The sequence below is a fragment of the Brachyhypopomus gauderio genome, chromosome 1 (assembly GCF_052324685.1).
Source record: "Brachyhypopomus gauderio isolate BG-103 chromosome 1, BGAUD_0.2, whole genome shotgun sequence".
Classification (NCBI taxonomy): domain Eukaryota; kingdom Metazoa; phylum Chordata; class Actinopteri; order Gymnotiformes; family Hypopomidae; genus Brachyhypopomus; species Brachyhypopomus gauderio.
Window position 1 is genome coordinate 26,040,839 of NC_135211.1, and position 18,817 is coordinate 26,059,655.

An 18,817-nucleotide genomic window follows, 5' to 3' on the forward strand; every position below is an offset into this window, starting at 1 on the left:
CCTATCACCACACCCATCACTACATTTATCACTACACTTATCACCACACCCATCACCACACCCATCACTACACTTATCACTACACTTATCACTACACTTATCACCACACCCATCACTACACTTATCACTACACTTATCACCACACCCATCACTACATTTATCACTACACTTATCACCACACCCATCACCACACTTATCACCACACCCATCACCACACCCATCACTACACTTATCACCACACCCATCACCACACCCATCACTACACTTATCACTACACTTATCACCACACCCATCACTACACTTATCACTACACTTATCACCACACCCATCACTACATTTATCACTACACTTATCACCACACCCATCACCACACTTATCACCACACCCATCACCACACTTATCACCACACCCATCACCACACCCATCACTACACTTATCACCACACTTATCACCACACCCATCACTACACTTATCACTACACTTATCACCACATCCATCACTACATCCATCACCACACTTATCACCACACCCATCACTACACTTATCACTACACCCATCATTACACTCATCACTATACTCATCACTATACTCATCACTACACTTATCACCACACCCATCACCACACCCATCACTACACTTATCACTACACTTATCACTACACTTATCACCACACTTATCACCACACCCATCACTACACTTATCACTACACTTATCACCACACCCATCACTACATTTATCACTACACTTATCACCACACCCATCACTACACTTATCACCACACCCATCACCACACTTATCACCACACTTATCACCACACTTATCACTACACTTATCACCACACCCTATCACCACACCCATCACTACATTTATCACTACACTTATCACCACACCCATCACCACACCCATCACTACACTTATCACTACACTTATCACTACACTTATCACCACACCCATCACTACACTTATCACTACACTTATCACCACACCCATCACTACATTTATCACTACACTTATCACCACACCCATCACCACACTTATCACCACACCCATCACCACACCCATCACTACACTTATCACCACACCCATCACCACACCCATCACTACACTTATCACTACACTTATCACTACACTTATCACTACACTTATCACCACACCTATCACTACACTTATCACTACACTTATCACCACACCCATCACCACACTTATCACCACACCCATCACCACACTTATCACCACACCCATCACCACACCCATCACTACACTTATCACCACACTTATCACCACACCCATCACTACACTTATCACTACACTTATCACCACATCCATCACTACATCCATCACCACACTTATCACCACACCCATCACTACACTTATCACCACACCCATCATTACACTCATCACTATACTCATCACTATACTCATCACTACACTTATCACCACACCCATCACCACACCCATCACCACACTTATCACTACTTATCACACTTATCACCACACCCATCACCACACCCATCACCACACCCATCACTACACTTATCACCACACTTATCACCACACTTATCACCACACTTATCACCACACCCATCACTACACTTATCACTACACTTATCACCACACCCATCACTACATCTATCACCACACTTATCACCACACCCATCACTACACTTATCACTACACTTATCACCACACCCATCACCACACCCATCACTACACCTATCACCACACTTATCACCACATCCATCACCACAACTACACCCATCACCACACTTATCACCACATCCATCACCACAACTACACCCATCACCACCATTACACCCATCACTACACTTATCACTACACCTATCACCACACCCATCACCACACCCATCACCACACCCATCACCACACCTATCACTACACCCATCATTCCCCCCTTCACTACAGCCATCACCACACCTATCACTACACCTATCACCACCACTACACTTATCACATCACCACCATTACAGGTACTGAGATGGATTTGTATAAGTTCTGTACTGATAATAAGGGCTCCAGACAAAATAAATGATAAATTATTCAAGGTAAGTGGCTCCTAAAAGGAAAAAAATCAGGTGCCAATAACTTTTTCTAGACGCCATAATAATATACAAACATTGTAAACATTGCAACACTCACATCAGATCAACTGTTATTTAGGATCTCTGCCGTCCAACATGCCTGATGTCTTTATCTTCCTTGTAACTACAGTAATGTTGGTTTACTGTTCGCATATTCGAAATTCTTTCTTCAATAACTTTAAGTCAGTATCAGCAAAAGTGCCAAAATAGGCAAATTCTCATTTGTGGCAACCAAAACAATCACCTACAATTTTGTTTTGGTCAGGAATAGACATATTTTAAATTATTTTAAATGTACTACTGTCACCATTGCAATGTCATAAGATACCGTCTACAAATTACCTTAACATGGACGAACGTGGTGGTAATAAAGGCCCCAGAGTACTGTGCATTCCAGTCCATCACAAGACCACCAATGACGTTGCATTACATTAAGTGCATCCTAAACAACCTACAACTCTTGAATGGGTTTTTATACCTCTATCCTCACTGGAGGCGATATCACCACACATGCTATAGATAAGGTCTAGTGGAACCACACACGCTACATAAACCAGGTCTAGTGGAACCACACACGCTACATAAACCAGGTCTAGTGGAACCACACACGCTACATAAACCAGGTCTAGTGGAACCACACATGCTATAGACCAGGTCTAGTGGAACCACACATGCTACATAAACCAGGTCTAGTGGAACCACACATGATATAGACCAGGTCTAGTGGAACCACACATGCTATAGACCAGGTCTAGTGGAACCACACACGCTACATAAACCAGGTCTAGTGGAACCACACATGCTATAGACCAGGTCTAGTGGAACCACACATGCTACATAAACCAGGTCTAGTGGAATCACACAGGCTATAGACCAGGTCTAGTGGAACCACACACGCTACATAAACCAGGTCTAGTGGAACCACACACGCTATAGACCAGGTCTAGTGGAACCACACACGCTACATAAACCAGGTCTAGTGGAACCACACACGCTATAGACCAGGTCTAGTGGAACCACACATGCTACATAAACCAGGTCTAGTGGAACCACACATGCTATAGACCAGGTCTAGTGGAACCACACATGCTACATAAACCAGGTCTAGTGGAACCACACATGATATAGACCAGGTCTAGTGGAACCACACATGCTATAGACCAGGTCTAGTGGAACCACACACGCTACATAAACCAGGTCTAGTGGAACCACACATGCTATAGACCAGGTCTAGTGGAACCACACACGCTACATAAACCAGGTCTAGTGGAATCACACAGGCTATAGACCAGGTCTAGTGGAACCACACACGCTACATAAACCAGGTCTAGTGGAACCACACACGCTATAGACCAGGTCTAGTGGAACCACACACGCTACATAAACCAGGTCTAGTGGAACCACACACGCTATAGACCAGGTCTAGTGGAACCACACACGCTATAGACCAGGTCTAATGGAACCACACATGCTATAGATAAGGTCTAGTGGAACCACACACGCTACATAAACCAGGTCTAGAGGAACCACACACGCTATAGACCAGGTCTAGTGGAACCACACATGATATAGACCTAGGTCTAGTGGAACCACACACGCTATAGACCAGGTCTAGTGGAACCACACACGCTACATAAACCAGGTCTAGTTGAACCACACATGCTATAGATAAGGTCTAGTGGAACCACACACGCTACATAAACCAGGTCTAATGGAACCACACACGCTATAGACCAGGTCTAGTGGAACCACACACGCTATAGACAAGGTCTAGTGGAACCACACACGCTACATAAACCAGGTCTAGTGGAACCACACATGCTATAGATAAGGTCTAGTGGAACCACACACGCTACATAAACCAGGTCTAGTGGAACCACACATGCTATAGACCAGGTCTAGTGGAACCACACACGCTATAGACCAGGTCTAGTGGATCCACACACGCTACATAAACCAGGTCTAGTGGAACCACACACGCTATAGACCAGGTCTAATGGAACCACACATGCTATAGATAAGGTCTAGTGGAACCACACACGCTACATAAACCAGGTCTAGTGGAACCACACACGCTATAGACCAGGTCTAGTGGAACCACACACGCTATAGACCAGGTTTAGTGGAACCACACATGATATAGACCAGGTCTAGTGGAACCACACACGCTACAAAAACCAAGTCTAGTGGATTCACACACCCTATAGACCAGGTCTAGTGAAATCACACATGCTATAGACCAGGTCTAGTGGAACCACACACGCTATAGACCAGGTCTAGCGGAACCAAATGCTTCAACACAAGACCAGCGTCTCTGATGTAGCCAGGCATGGGAGAGATGGTTTCTGTAACAGAACGCCCCTCAGTAGCATGGAGGGTGTTCTTGATGTTAATTTCACACTTACACAGCTTACAGAGCTGAGAGCAGGCAGAGAAATTTCCACACACATCACTCGAAGGTGTGAAAAGGAACAGCACAGTAAACCACACAAACAGACAAACAGACACACAGACACACACACGCACACACACACCAGGCAGAGGAAAGTACAGCTCATTTGGATGTCCACACGCCCACACACCCCCCCCAGCACACACACACGCACACTATGTGTATACTATATATATATATATATATATATATATATATATATATATATATATATATATATATATATATATACATACACACACACATACTTTCTATGGTGTCTTTTGAAACTATGACATCATGGGCACTTCGAAATGACTGTGATGAACACGTGAAGCAGTGTGTGTGCGTGCGTGCATGTGTGTGTGTGTTTGTTTTAGTCTTATGACAGTACTAGACCAGGATTAGTCCAGGATTAGGTCAAGATTACACTGTTGGAAACACCAGTCTTTTGGTCAGTTATATGACACAGGTGTGTTATATCTTCCAAAAGAATGCATTGTAACTGATGTCAGCAAACCTCCCCTGTGTAAACCAGGAGCACTCAGGAGAGGTTAGTGTTACACACTCATCACAGAGATTGAGGGGCTTCAGCTGGATTTCTCATACAGCTGGATTTTCTCATACTACAGTAAAAAGAGGTCTTTCCATTTCTAAAAAAAGAAGCTTTAGACAGTACAAGAAACCCAGCCCTCCGGCACATGCAAACCTCCGACACACGCGGCCCTCAGACACACACGGCCCTCAGACAGACGCGGCCCTCAGACACACGCGGCCCTCAGACACACACGGCCGTCAGACACACAAGGCCGTCTGACACACACGGCCCTCAGACACACACGGCCGTCCGACACACGGCCGTCTGACACACGCCACCCTCCAGGACATGGACCCACGCCGCCCTCCAGGACATGGACCAGGGTATCTGCACATTTTAAAATCTCAAATTCAATGACTTTTAAGACCTTTTTAATACCTCTCACAAGAAAAAATAATACTATTACTGGGGATGTAGGTGTGTTCCACATCGATGACGGGGGGGGGGGGGGGGGGGGGGGGGGGGGGGGCGAACGAGAATTGTTGACGGGGGGGGGGGGGGGGGTTGGCGAACGAAATTTGTTGACGTTGTTGAGGCCGTATACTCCAACGCTAGGAATCTAGCACTAGGACCCTGGAGCAGTTATTTTCTGCATGGTCCTAGCGCTAGATTCGGCAAAGTTCACATCGCGCCAGAACAACTGAACAACACACACTTATAATAATTTAATGCCTCCCCTCATAAAATTCCAGACATTTGAAGACATTTTTAGGCCTTGAATATGGAAAACTAAATTTAAGACATTTTAAGACTTTTTAAGGACCTGCGGGTACCCTGATGAACACATGCCGCCCTCCGACACACACGGCCCTCAGACACACACGGCCCTCCGACACACACGGCCCTCCGACACACACGGCCCTCCGACACACACGGCCCTCAGACACACACAGCCCTCAGACACACACGGCCCTCAGACACACACGGCCCTCAGACACACACGGCCCTCCGACACACGGCCCTCAGACACACACGGCCCTCTGACACACACGGCCCTCCGACACACACTGCCCTCTGACACACACGGCCCTCCGACACACACAGCCCTCAGACACACAAGGCCCTCCGACACACACGGCCCTCCGACACACACGGCCGTCTGACACACACGGCCGTCTGACACACGCCGCCCTCCAGGACATGGACACACACGGCCCTCAGACACACATGGCCCTCCGACACACACGGCCCTCAGACACACACGGCCCTCCGACACACATGACCCTCAGACACACACGGCCCTCCGACACACACGGCCCTCAGACACACGCGGCCCTCCGACACACGCGGCCCTCAGACACACACGACCCTCCGAAACACGCGGCCGTCTGACACACGCCGCCCTCCAGGACATGAACACACTCCGCCCTCCGACACACGGCCGTCCGACACACGTAGCCCTCAAAAAAGTACAGCACACAAAATAGAACTACAGAGGATTGTGAGGTCTGCAGAAAAAATCTCTCACCGTCTCTTAGAGCTGCTGCCATCTATTAAAACAAAGACCAACCGGCTCAGAAATAGCTTTTACCCCACCGCTATTCGGGCACTAAATAACTAATCAAAACTCTTTTTAAATTGAACATGGGACTATGCAATATTTTACTAATTCATTGTTATAAGAGCAATGTGGAATTTTTTTATTTTTGTAATTCATGTAAATTATATCCATCCATCCATCCATCATCTGTACAGCTTAATCCCACTAGTCGGGTCACGGGGGGCTGGAGCCAATCCCAGCATCTCCAGGTGAAGGCAGGTACACCATGGGCAGGTCGCCCGTCCACCACATGGCCAACACACACACACACACGCACACACATATATGATACATATATTTATTTGTTTGTACTTTTATGTCACTTTTATACAGTGATGATAAAAAAGCATGCAAAAATCTGCAGTCGCACTAAGGAGCCTGAACCACCAGAGGGCGCTCTTGTTACTCTCAACAAATTCTCTCTCTACTTCTCAGAGGTGTTGAAGCAGCTCAGAATCATCTTTACTTTCATCAGCAACTCACTACCATGGAAACGCAGCACTACCATGGAAACGTTGCCACAGAGACAGCATAGGCTGGACGGCTACGCAGCTGTGCTTTCAGAGCCCGTACCCAACAATGTCCAAAGAACAGAGCTATGGTGGAGGAGCAGGGGAGATCAGGAGACCCTGAGAGACACTGGGAGACCTTGAGAAACACTGGGAGACACTGGGAAACCCTGAGAGACACTGAGAGACCCTGAGAGACACTGGGAGACACTGAAAAACCCTGAAAGACACTGAGAGACCCTGGGAGACACTGGTTGACATTGGGAGACATTGGGAGACACTTGGAGACCCTGAGAGACACTGGAAGACACTAGGAGATTCTGAGAGACCCTGCGAGACAATGAGAGACCCTGACAGCAGCAATTGCATCACACACATCACCTTACTGGTGAACAAGGACTGGAAACACACACACACACACACACACACACACACACACACACTCAGAGGAAGGACCTCCACTGACCTTGGTTTCTTGATCCGTTACATAGCAAGCCGCCACTTGAAGGTACCATTAGACCAGGGGCCGCATACAACTTAATTGGATCTCAAGGGGGCCAGACCAGTGAACTCATTCCAAAATTACATGGAGCTAACAATAAGTCCACTTTTTTTCTTTGTATTAGTGCAAAGAAGTAAATTATAAAAAATCTTTATATGAAATGAATTGTCCTTTTACTAAATATATTATGAACAACTTTTACATTTTACTTTTGCAGTGCAGTTTAAGTGCATGATGCATAAAAACTGATCACAGTGACGTTTTCAACATATGGGATGCAATTCTGCACCTGAACTGACTCCACACACTTGAAGTGTGTTTTAAACAGACATTTGATAAAGTTAATTTGTCTTCTTCCTTGTTAATGCATAAAATACACATGAATCCTTAAGCACCGAAACTTGTTGCATGCACACCAGCAGTGGCGGAGCTAGACTTGTTTTCAAGGGGTGGCCATAGGGTGACCAAGGCTTTATCAGAGGGGTGCATATACAAATGATGAACGAAAGGAAACACATATTTTCTCTTACAATTACCATTTCCAGAGGGGTGGCACTAGGGGTGGCTAGGGCTCTGTTGGGGGTGGCAATTGCCCCCCCCCCCTTTGGCTCCGCCACTGCACACCTGGCACACGGTTTTCCCATTCACCTCCATGAACATATAGGAAGAGGTCCATTTTTCTTAAAAAATCCGACACTCTGTGTTCACTCTTTGTTGACAAAGACATGTCACTTACGAGGGTGCCAGGGTCAACAGAAAAAGTGGGTAAAGCGATAGAACTGACTAAAACACTAGCGGACGATATAGGAACTGCAGGAAATCAAATTGAGTTTATTCTTCTTTAATAATGCAGGTTTATTCCGTGGGCTGGACTGAACCCCCTGGCAGGCCAGTTCCGGCCCGCGGGCCGTATGTTGACAACTCTGCATCAGACCCATTAGATCCGTTTCATAGCAACCCGCCACCTGAACGTACCTCATCCTCTGCTTCCCTCCTCCGCTGCTCTTCCTCACGCTGTCTGAGGTCTTCTTCAATCATCTTTGCATACTTGCAATCCTGCTCCTCCCTGCAAGTGAACCCAGAACACTGACAATCCTGCCTGCTCAGTGGCAGTGAAGTAGAAGCCCTAACCCCAGTACCCTAACTCTTACCCCCTAACCCCTTACCCTTAATCCCTAACCTAATCTCTAATTCTTAACCTAATCCTTAACCCTTAACCCTTACCCTTAACCTTAACCCCTAACCCTTAATGTAAAACCTTTGCAGAATAAGCTTTTATTCAAGACTTTTAAATCAAAATCCTGGAAATCAAAATATCCATTTAGAAACAATAATGAGATTTATACTTGGTCTGTTGGCACTGCTGTAGTCACTAGACTAAGTTATGGACTTAGTCTGGACTTAACTGGACTAGGTCATCTCGTACAAAAGCACGTGTGCACGCACACACACACACACACACACATACATACACACACACACACACACACACACACACACACACACACACACACACATACGTTCCTCCTTACAGCTGACGGAGAGAGTGTCTGTGGCAGCCTTCCTCCTTCACCTCCTCCTCCTCCTCCTGCAGTCTGCGGGCGAGACGTCCGTCGTGCTGCATGTCCCGCCTCTGCTGCATGTTGTCATTGTAGAACTGCTCAACTGGGGAGGAGAACAGAGACATCACATCACACTCTGTGCCTCAACGCAACCCCTAACCCTAGATCACCCATCCGAACACCCCTCAAACGCCCTGTTCACCCCAGGGTCGCCCACCCCAGGCCTGGCCCTGTGTCTGTGGGCGTGAGGAGCTGTGGGCTGATGTACTCACTCTCTTGATCCTGAAGACCATGGGCCAGAACACCATCCTCCAGCCCCGAGAAACCCTGACACACTGGGAAACGAACAGAACAGCTGAAGATACACAACACTGATGAAGAACATCCCTGAACACTGATGAAGAACATCCCTGAACATGAAGGACATCCCTGAACACTGATAAAGAACATCCCTGAACACTGATGAACATCCCTGAACACTGATGAAGAACATCCCTGAACACTGATGAACATGCCTGAACACTGAAGAACATCCCTGACCACTGATGAACATCCCTGAACATGAAGGACATCCCTGACCACTGATGAACATCCCTGAACATGAAGGACATGCCTGAACACTAATGAAGAACATCCCTGAACATTGATGAAGGACATGCCTGAACACTGATGAAGGACGTCCCTGAACACTGATGAAGGACATCCCTGAACACTGATGAAGAACATCCCTGAACACTGATGAAGGACGTCCCTGAACACTGATGAAGAACATCCCTGAACACTAATGAAGGACATCCCTGAACACTGATGAAGGACATCCCTGAACACTGATGAAGGACATCCCTGAACACTAATGAAGGACATCCCTGAACATTGATGAAGAACATCCCTGAACACTGATGAAGAACATCCCTGAACACTGATGAAGGACATCCCTGAACACTGATGAAGAACATCCCTGAACACTGATGAAGGACATCCCTGAACACTGATGAAGGACATCCCTGAACACTGATGAAGGACATCCCTGAATGCTGGCACACAACCAGAGAACACGGGGCAGTTAGATGGTAAAAAAGGGGTCCACCCCCCACCCCACCCCCACACACACAGCTCAGGGTTGTGTCTCACGGCGCATGACCCTTCACTGAGATCTACACCTACCTTGTCCCTCAACAACACAGGACAATGGAGCAGTACAAGGCAAGCTGCCCACACTGTGCGAGTGTGTGTGTTTATTTGTGAGGGTGTGTATGTATGTGTGTATGTATGTATACATGTATGCTTGCCTGTGTATTTGTGTGTGTGTTTGTGTGGGTGTGTATGGTTGTGTGTGTGTGTGTGTGGTTTTGTATGGTTATGTGTGTGTGTGTGTGTGTGTGTGTGTGTGTGTGTGTGTGTGTGTGTGTGTGTGTGTGTGTGTGTGTGTGTGTGTGTGTGTGTGGTTTTGTATGGTTGTGTGTGTGTGTGTGTGGTTTTGTATGGTTGTGTGTGTGTGTGTGGTTTTGTATGGTTGTGTGTGTGTGTGTGTGTGTGTGTGTGTGGTTTTGTATGGTTGTGTGTGTGTGTGTGTGTGTGTGTGTGTGTGTGTGTGTGTGTGTGTGTGTGTGTGTGTGTGTGTGTGTGTGTGTGTGTGTGTGTGCCACAATATTTTCTGAAAAATTTTGCCCTTGCACCAGGTCCAAGAAAACAGGACCAGACCAGGGGTTCTGAGGAAGACCTTCAGCTGAGGAAGACCTCTTCACAGACAAACACACTGACGTATTAGAGCAGAATTGCAACACCGTCAGACTTCAGTTGTCCCAACGGGGTAGGACGCAGAAACAGAACATTGAAGGAGACAAACGTGAAGAGCATCACCTTTAGTGATGTAAACAGGACTGTCCTCAGTCCCACAAATCCAGCCGCTCCCACGTGTCAGAACACAGCAGACAGGCTGACAGCTGCTGTAAATGACAGCCTTATATTTATTTATTTGTTTATTTGTTTATTATTGAATATTTGCTTATTCTGCTACCTCCTGTTATCGCTGAACTAAACTTTCAGCGCGAGACTTTCAGTGCGAGCTCTTCAGCGCGAGTTCTTCTGCGCGAGTTCGATGTATGTACGTTGCTCCAGAGTTTGAAAAAATACAAGAACAAATGAATTACTTGTTATATTCCATGTTGACACTTGTGGAAGATATTTTACTGTAGTTTGCTTCGTTTTGTTTTTGTGTTGTTGTATGTCAAATGTAAAAACAAAGTTCAAACTTAGCGCCCTTGGAAGCAGAAGGAGGTAGGAAGAAAAAAATTGTATTAATCCAAAAGAGTGATTTATTTAATTTAAAACGAAGGGAGATGTGATTGTTGTTTTGTTTTCAGTAAGAGCTGCGGCTCATAACATAAAGTTGAGTTCATGTGCAAGTTTGCTAGGAGTGACGCATTTAAAGTGTGGACCCTGTTCTACGCATTATCTGTGAGGTATGGTGTTAGGGCAAGAGCTACGGGAGGGGCGGAGCGGCGTAGGCACCCAGACCTCCAGCTCACTCTTTCCGAGCGCAGACGGAAAACCCAGCGCATCCCTCCAAACACGACAGGCCGCTCAACGGGGCCTTGGCCAACTGCACCGAAGATGCAAAGGCAGGAAAACTAAATGATCTATTACATGACATCCTGTTTACAAATGACCTGTTGCCATGGGATGGAGCCCTGTTTCCATGGGAGGCATTACCACGAGAGGGGCCCTGTTACTCTGTCGTATACTTTTTTTTACATCTTTATTGTTGTTGTTGTTTTAAAGTCCTCCCATGGTAACTGTGCCCCCTCCCATGGTAACAGTGCCCCCATTCACAGAGCATGGGCTCAGCCCCCCCTACACCGCTACACGTACACCACTGCTGTGCTGGCTCCTACGGCAACCACCACGTAGCTGTGGAAACGTCTTACAGTGAGGCGTTGGTCACTGCCACAGAACACCACACCCGGCAAACATGGACCTCCTTGTTCTGACTCCTACTGGGCTGTGTTTAGCATGTAGGGTAGGTAGGCGAGAGAGAGAGTGAGTGTTGGTGGGTGAGAGAGTGTGTGTGAGTGGGGGTGAGTGAAAGAGAGTGTGGGTGTATTGGTGAGAGAGAGTGTGAGAGTTTTGCTGGGTGGGTGAGTATGTGGGTGGGTGTGTGGGTGAGTGTGTGGGTGGGTGTGTGGGTGGGCGTGTGGGTGTGCGTGTGGGTGGGTGTGTGGGTGGGTGAGCGTATGTGTGGGTGGGTGAGCGTGTGGGTGAGCGTGTGGGTGAGCGTGTGGGTGTGCGTGTGGGTGGGTGTGTGGGTGGGTGTGTGGGTGTGCGTGTGAGTGGGTGTGTGGGTGAATGTGTGGGTGAGCGTGTGGGTGGGTAAGAGTATCTTCATGCCCCCCCACCATCCTATAATTCCAGTTCTTCTATGGCTGGCTATATTTGGCACAGGGAGCCAGCTCTGTAGATTATATAAATATCTAGCATGGGTGGGACGGGTTTGGGAAGAGGAAGAGGAGGTCCTGTGTGCAGACACACACACACACACACACACACACACACACACACACACACACACACACACTCCCAAAGAACTCTAAAACCAGGTCAGTGCAGTCATGGTGTCAGGTTTTAAATACACACCCACCCACCCAAATACAGGTCAGTGGTTTTATACACATACACACACACTCTTACACACACAGTCTGTTTGCCATCTTGACACCTGTTTACATTTACATAGCAAATGTATCCATTAATTTTAGCTAGCCAGGGCACACCAGCATTAAGCCATACTTTTACAATCATAACATTTTAACTATCCTTGAGTGTGTTAATGAGGGTCTCACCATACAGAGCAGATTAACTATCCTTGTATCAGAAATTAAATCTACTCTTGAAACTCTCTTTGATGTGCACCGCATGTGAACTTGGCCACGATACTGTCTTATGCCACCAAAAATAGAAAACGAAATCTCATTCAAAGCCCCACAAGACAGGCAGGAACACTGGGAATGTCGTGAGCGCGCGTGTTCATCCAAAGTAATTAGAGGGCGCGTGCGGAACGGCGCTTGCATTCTTGGAGCCTTATCAGCTCCGCGCGGGCCATTCTGTCCCTCGCGCTACCGCAGTGATGAGACGCTGTAGCACACCCCCGTTACTCAAGCCAGACATGTCTAACAAACTGCCTTTCCAGCTGAAGACATGTAGCCTCATGCGACATTTACATCACGGCTATTAGCAAACTTAGAGCCTCGTGTCTACTTTACAACCGCATGTCCAGCAGGGTATCAATAATTAAAAAGACATTTCCAGCACGTACATTGTGCGGGAAAAAATGACGAAATGCCTTCGCGGTTTAACGATGCACAATGTTTTTCCGCGACAAACGTACATAAATCACGTGAATAAAGCAGCATACGCACCATCAAAGTGGCGTGGCAGGTGAGATGCGTCAGTCTCCATCTCCGTGGCGTTCATACCGCACACAGCCTCGTGCCACTCTGCACACAGTAAAGATTACGTAGCACTTGAAATACATTGTTCATGGTACTGGACCGACCCACTGTTAACGGAACCCAGCCGAAACAACAGCCTATGGACCCTGCTTTCCTCAAGGCATTCGTTACGATCGTGCATTGGAATTTCCTTTAAAAATCCTTAAAAAAATGTCAGCGTTCTGCTGTATCAGTACAATATACAATACAATATACTTCAGCTTTACCGTGAGCATTGCCAAAACATGAATGTTTACCAATAATACGTGATAGATTGTAATTTCACAGTCATAATGTATACATTCCCGAGCAAAAGAATGACCTCGGCGCTTGTCAAGAATCAAATATATTAACAAAACAATACGAATGCTGCATATTAAAATGATATTCCCAAATGGTTGTCACCTCATCAAAACACTTCTTTTTACTCGTTTGCGTCCAAGCTGAAGGCTTTAGTCGTCGCCCATCGATTGACACCGAAACTTGCGGGGTATCCACGCCACATCCAGAAAAGTCGTGATTTCCGCTGTCGCTATGCAACTTCCAAACACCTAGCTAGCAAAATGCAAAAAAAAAAAAACCATTATTGATCCAAAGCAAGTTTAGACAGATAACGTAGACACATTTCAGGGCAGACGAACACCTACACGTATGCTAGCGTTCAAAAAATTTAACAGAAGCATGTAAAATAACTTTCTTTTGTTTCTTCCCAAACCAACTGATTGTATAGACTGTACTTCGCACGCCATCTGCTGGTATGAAACATTATGGTCTCCTGTCAGTACGATCATATTTCCCAAGGGGCGAAAAACGATTAGGAGTACTTTAGCACTTCAAATGACAGTGCAGTTACTTCAGTAGGCCTTGGTCCTCCTATCCGATAAGATGCAGCTGGTTTGACATTATATGCCGTTAGCTGATGCAGTTGAAGCAATGCGCGTTTAATCCGCCGCATCACAGGCGTTTATTCTAAAGCAAAATAAAAGTACTAAGAGTCTGTGAGAGGACTGACTGGATTGGGCCACGGTGTACATACATGCGGGATATCATTGTGAATCATTTAAAATGTCTGCAGTTGAAGAGAATTAAAGTAACGCGACTAGTAATAGACTGAGCTTTGACCTACATCCCCATTAATTATTAATGCCCACCGTTAACTATACTACACTACATAATGATAAGCATTATTAGGCTTACTATACGTGTACTGCTAATACGACGTATTTCCACGTCATCATAAAGATCTAGTTTATCTATGCAACTTTAATGTAATGTACACGAATTATCACCTGATCGCGAGTTCAGTACATAAATATGTGTAAAATGTCTGTAGTGTTTCACGGACTGGAACACACACACACACACACACACACACACACACACACACACACACACACACACACACACACACACACACACTCGGGTCTCCTTTCCACCGTTTATTCAGGAAAAATTAGAATTTTGTCTCAATATCAGAGTGGTATGGCGACTGCACGGCAGCTCACGAGGATCAAACCTCAGTCTGCAGTCCGCCCTGCACCACTAGGGGGGAAACTTCCAAATGCCATTTGCAGCTCAGAAAACTGTTGCTTAATTCATGAAATTCACTATTCTTTTTTCAGTGTCAGCAGAGGAGGGCCAGCGGATGAACCCAGGGGAGCTGCCTACTCCCGCCCCGGCGGAAAACAACGCCTGCCGAAATTATACTCCCCCCCCCATATCTCTATAATAGAACATCTCATTGACAACTCCTTTATTTTGCTGGCTTATCTTGGTCTGTAGACTGTGTCCTGAAATGCATTTTAGCGTAGGTTCAAAGGTGGGGGAGGAGGGGAGGAGTATTGCCACTAAGATGTTTTTAACACCGCCCCTCTGAGCGCGCTCTGTCCCAAGTATGTCTCGCTGCAGCCTGCAGGAAGGCGGAGTTGGACATCCAACCCCGCCCACATCCAACTCCACCCTCTAATGCGCTGTCGTGCGCCAACCCATTACTTCTTCGTTCGAGAATAACTGTGTGGCACTTGAAAATATGCATAATAACTCACAAGTGTTCAAGAGACACGTCGTTGCGCTTAATTTACACATACCTCGTTTACTTTGTGTATCGTTCCACGTATGTTATTCATTATTTTTATTTATTGGGTGGCGAACGTAAAATGTTGACGGGGGGATGTAAAATGGACACAAATAAAGTATTATATCGCGATAGATCGATCGCCGGTGGTTGGCGCCAGAGCGAACTAGTAACTCATTGAATCATAGATGTAGATCAGAGGTAAATAAACTAGATTTTTTTCGGCGTGAGAAATCGGATGTGTGGCGTGAGAGCGTGTGAAGACGGTCAAATGCGTGTGTCTCATGCTCAATGCGTGAGAGTTGGCAACTACACAATTAAAATGGTAATGTTTACTGTTTACTGATAATGTTGGTAATGGAGAAGGGGTGCATAGCCGCGGGAAGTTATTTTGCTTAGGGGGTGCTGAAGGGGGGGGTAGTGTTGCTCTTTACAACGTCACAGCAAATATGCAAATACAAGCCCTACACTCTGAGTTTGACAGCAAGTACAGCACACAAGATATATATAGCCTACACCAGCTATTTAACAGAGAAATGCACTCTGCACAGCGGCAGGATAAACCACTGTCCTACCACTACCTACACACTCTCACGCCACACATCCGATTTCTCACGCCAAAAAAAAATCTAGTTTATTTACATCTGATCCACATCTATGATTCAAAAATGAGTTACTAGTTCGCTCCGGCGCCAACCACCGGCGATCTATCGCGATATAATACTTAATTTGTGTAAATTTTACGCCCCCCCCCCTCCCAACAAGTTACACTCGCCACCGCCTCCAGGTTCAAATCTCACTCCAAGCGATCTTGAAAAGTTGGCAACCTTGCTACCTTCTTATAAACCCGTCTCATAAAACCCCAAACGTAGCCTTTCTCTCATGGTTGGCGCTAATGAAAGTCTTCATTAAAACGTGAATGTCCAAACTCTCCAAAATGTGACTGTGCACATGTGCTAGATGTGTCAGTTTCTTATGTGTAGTGCGTAACCAGGTTTTCAGGCGGCGCAGAGCAGAGAACGTTCTCTCAGATGAAGCGGCTGAGACAGGAAGGCTGAGGCAAAGCTTTATAAAGTTTTCAGCTTGTTGGAAAACACTTCGTGTTGGAGGATGGAGCTTAGATATGCTTGTTGCTATGTCCTGCACGCTGTTGCACTGTGAACCTTGAATGACATCACCAAGCATTTTAAGTTCCAGGCGCACTCGGTCACCATTTAGCTGCTGTGGATGATGAAAGGACTGTAACCAGATTATTATTATTAGTAGGAGTAGTAGTAACAATATTTACTAAATGATTTTTTTCAGTTGTTTGTTTTTATTCATTTTTATTTTTTGGTATATCATTTTTCTTTAGTTACAGATGTTTGAAGTTATACTCGTAGTGCCCACAGGGGGTGCTGCAGCACCCCCAGCACCCCTACTTCCCGCGGTTATGAAGGGGTGTAATCAGGGCTTAATTTGAGCCGGATCCTGCCGGAACAGGATCCGGGAACTCTTTCATTTTGAAGGGTGCGTTCCGGGAACTGTCTGCCTCGATCCGGTAACTTTCAAGCCTACTAATTATAAGTTATGAAAAAATCTGTCTGCGTTGAACCAATTAATTGAACAAATAATTATATAAAAGACATTTTTAAACACAAGATCCACATTCCTAAATCACATAAGAGCTCTCCTTTTTAGCTATGCCTTTCCATGTCTCCCCTACAAAGCTAGTTATACTTTCGTGAGTGACCGTAGCGCGCGACTCCGCACACCTCGCGCGCGTCACATTCTTTGCAGTGTCCTTCTGAAACGATATGTGGTAGTATAAAGAAACACCCCTCAAACACAGGGGAAGGAACATTTACCTGACCAATTTTAATGTTGTATTGTGTTTCAGATTTGAAAAGTGCTGGAATTTAGGCTAAAGTACTTGAAAATGCACTTAAAACACTTATAAAACACACGTAAATAGTTCTGGCAGTTCTGTTTACTGGGAGCAAAAACAGTCCGAGTTTCGAACGTAACATGGGCATGGCTTCGGACTTGAGAAGAGGGTGGAGTTGGATGTGGGCGGGGTTGGATGTCCAACTCCGCCTTCCTGCAGGCTGCAGCGAGAGGCTTCTCCTCTGTCCTGTAGTCACTGCTTCAGCTGTTTCCGGTAGGACCACAAACAGTCCAGCAAGAGGGAGAAATACGGAAGTCCTGCGTCTGAACAGAAGCAAAATGTAAGTCGCTCTGGATAAGGCCGTCTGCCAAATGCCGTAAATGTATATGTAAATGTAACAGAGCAACACACCTGCCCACACACCTACACACACACACACCGCTTCCCACACACCTAGACACACACAAACACCCACCTGCCCACCCTCACCTCAGACTATACACACAGACCCTCTGTAACTAGAGCCGGGTTAGGGCTGTAGGGTTAGAGCTCTGGGGTTAGGGTTAGGGCTCTAGGGCTAGGGTTAGGGCTGAGGTCACGGACAGGCCAGACTCCACCTGCCTTACATCATGTGTACATACGCAGACCGTCAGGGTCATGGATTTTGTACATTTACCTCAGCATTGATGTAAATACAGTAAATACAAGGTTGCCAATTTTTCGAAATCACTTGGAGTGAGATTTGTGACGGGTGGGGGGGATTGGGGTGTGTCGGTGTGTGTCAAACGTTGACGTGGGGGGGTCGATCACCAGTGGTTGCCGCCAGAGCGAACTAGTAACTCATTGAATCATAGATGTTGATCAGATAAACTAGATTTTTTTCAGCGTGAGAAATCGGATGTATGGCGTGTCAGCGTGTCAAATGCGTGTGTTCATTGCTCATTGCGTGAGAGTTGTCAACCCTGTAAATATTATATAACAAAATTATATGTTTAATTCAACATTCAGTATAAATAAAGCTCTATGTCGTAAGGGTAAATGTTCATTTTAAATCAAGTTTCTTTGGTTGCAGTTTATATTCACCCATATAAAATCATTTAAATATTTAATCAACTACAACAACAAAATAATGCAATCACCAAACAAGC

General features: G+C 46.1%; 1 protein-coding gene across 3 annotated transcripts in view; it reads right to left on the reverse strand.

Moving 5' to 3' along the window:
- The window catches only part of ccdc50b (coiled-coil domain containing 50b), an 18,169-nt gene extending 3,699 nt beyond the window's left edge, over positions 1-14,470 (reverse strand). Inside the window, exons 1-6 of one of the 3 annotated variants that reach the window (XM_077006019.1) lie at positions 14,376-14,470; positions 14,134-14,283; positions 13,657-13,734; positions 9,514-9,576; positions 9,212-9,344; positions 8,655-8,745 (exon numbers count right to left, since the gene is read on the reverse strand). In XM_077006019.1, coding sequence (XP_076862134.1) covers positions 8,655-8,745; positions 9,212-9,344; positions 9,514-9,576; positions 13,657-13,711 — 342 coding nt within the window. In that variant the 5' untranslated portion in view covers positions 13,712-13,734; positions 14,134-14,283; positions 14,376-14,470. Of the gene's footprint in view, positions 1-8,654; positions 8,746-9,211; positions 9,345-9,513; positions 9,577-13,656; positions 13,735-14,133; positions 14,324-14,375 lie in introns of those variants that run through there. The other 2 variants (XM_077006033.1, XM_077006024.1) reach the window with 2 other exon arrangements.
- Between the last annotated feature and the right edge of the window lie 4,347 nt (positions 14,471-18,817).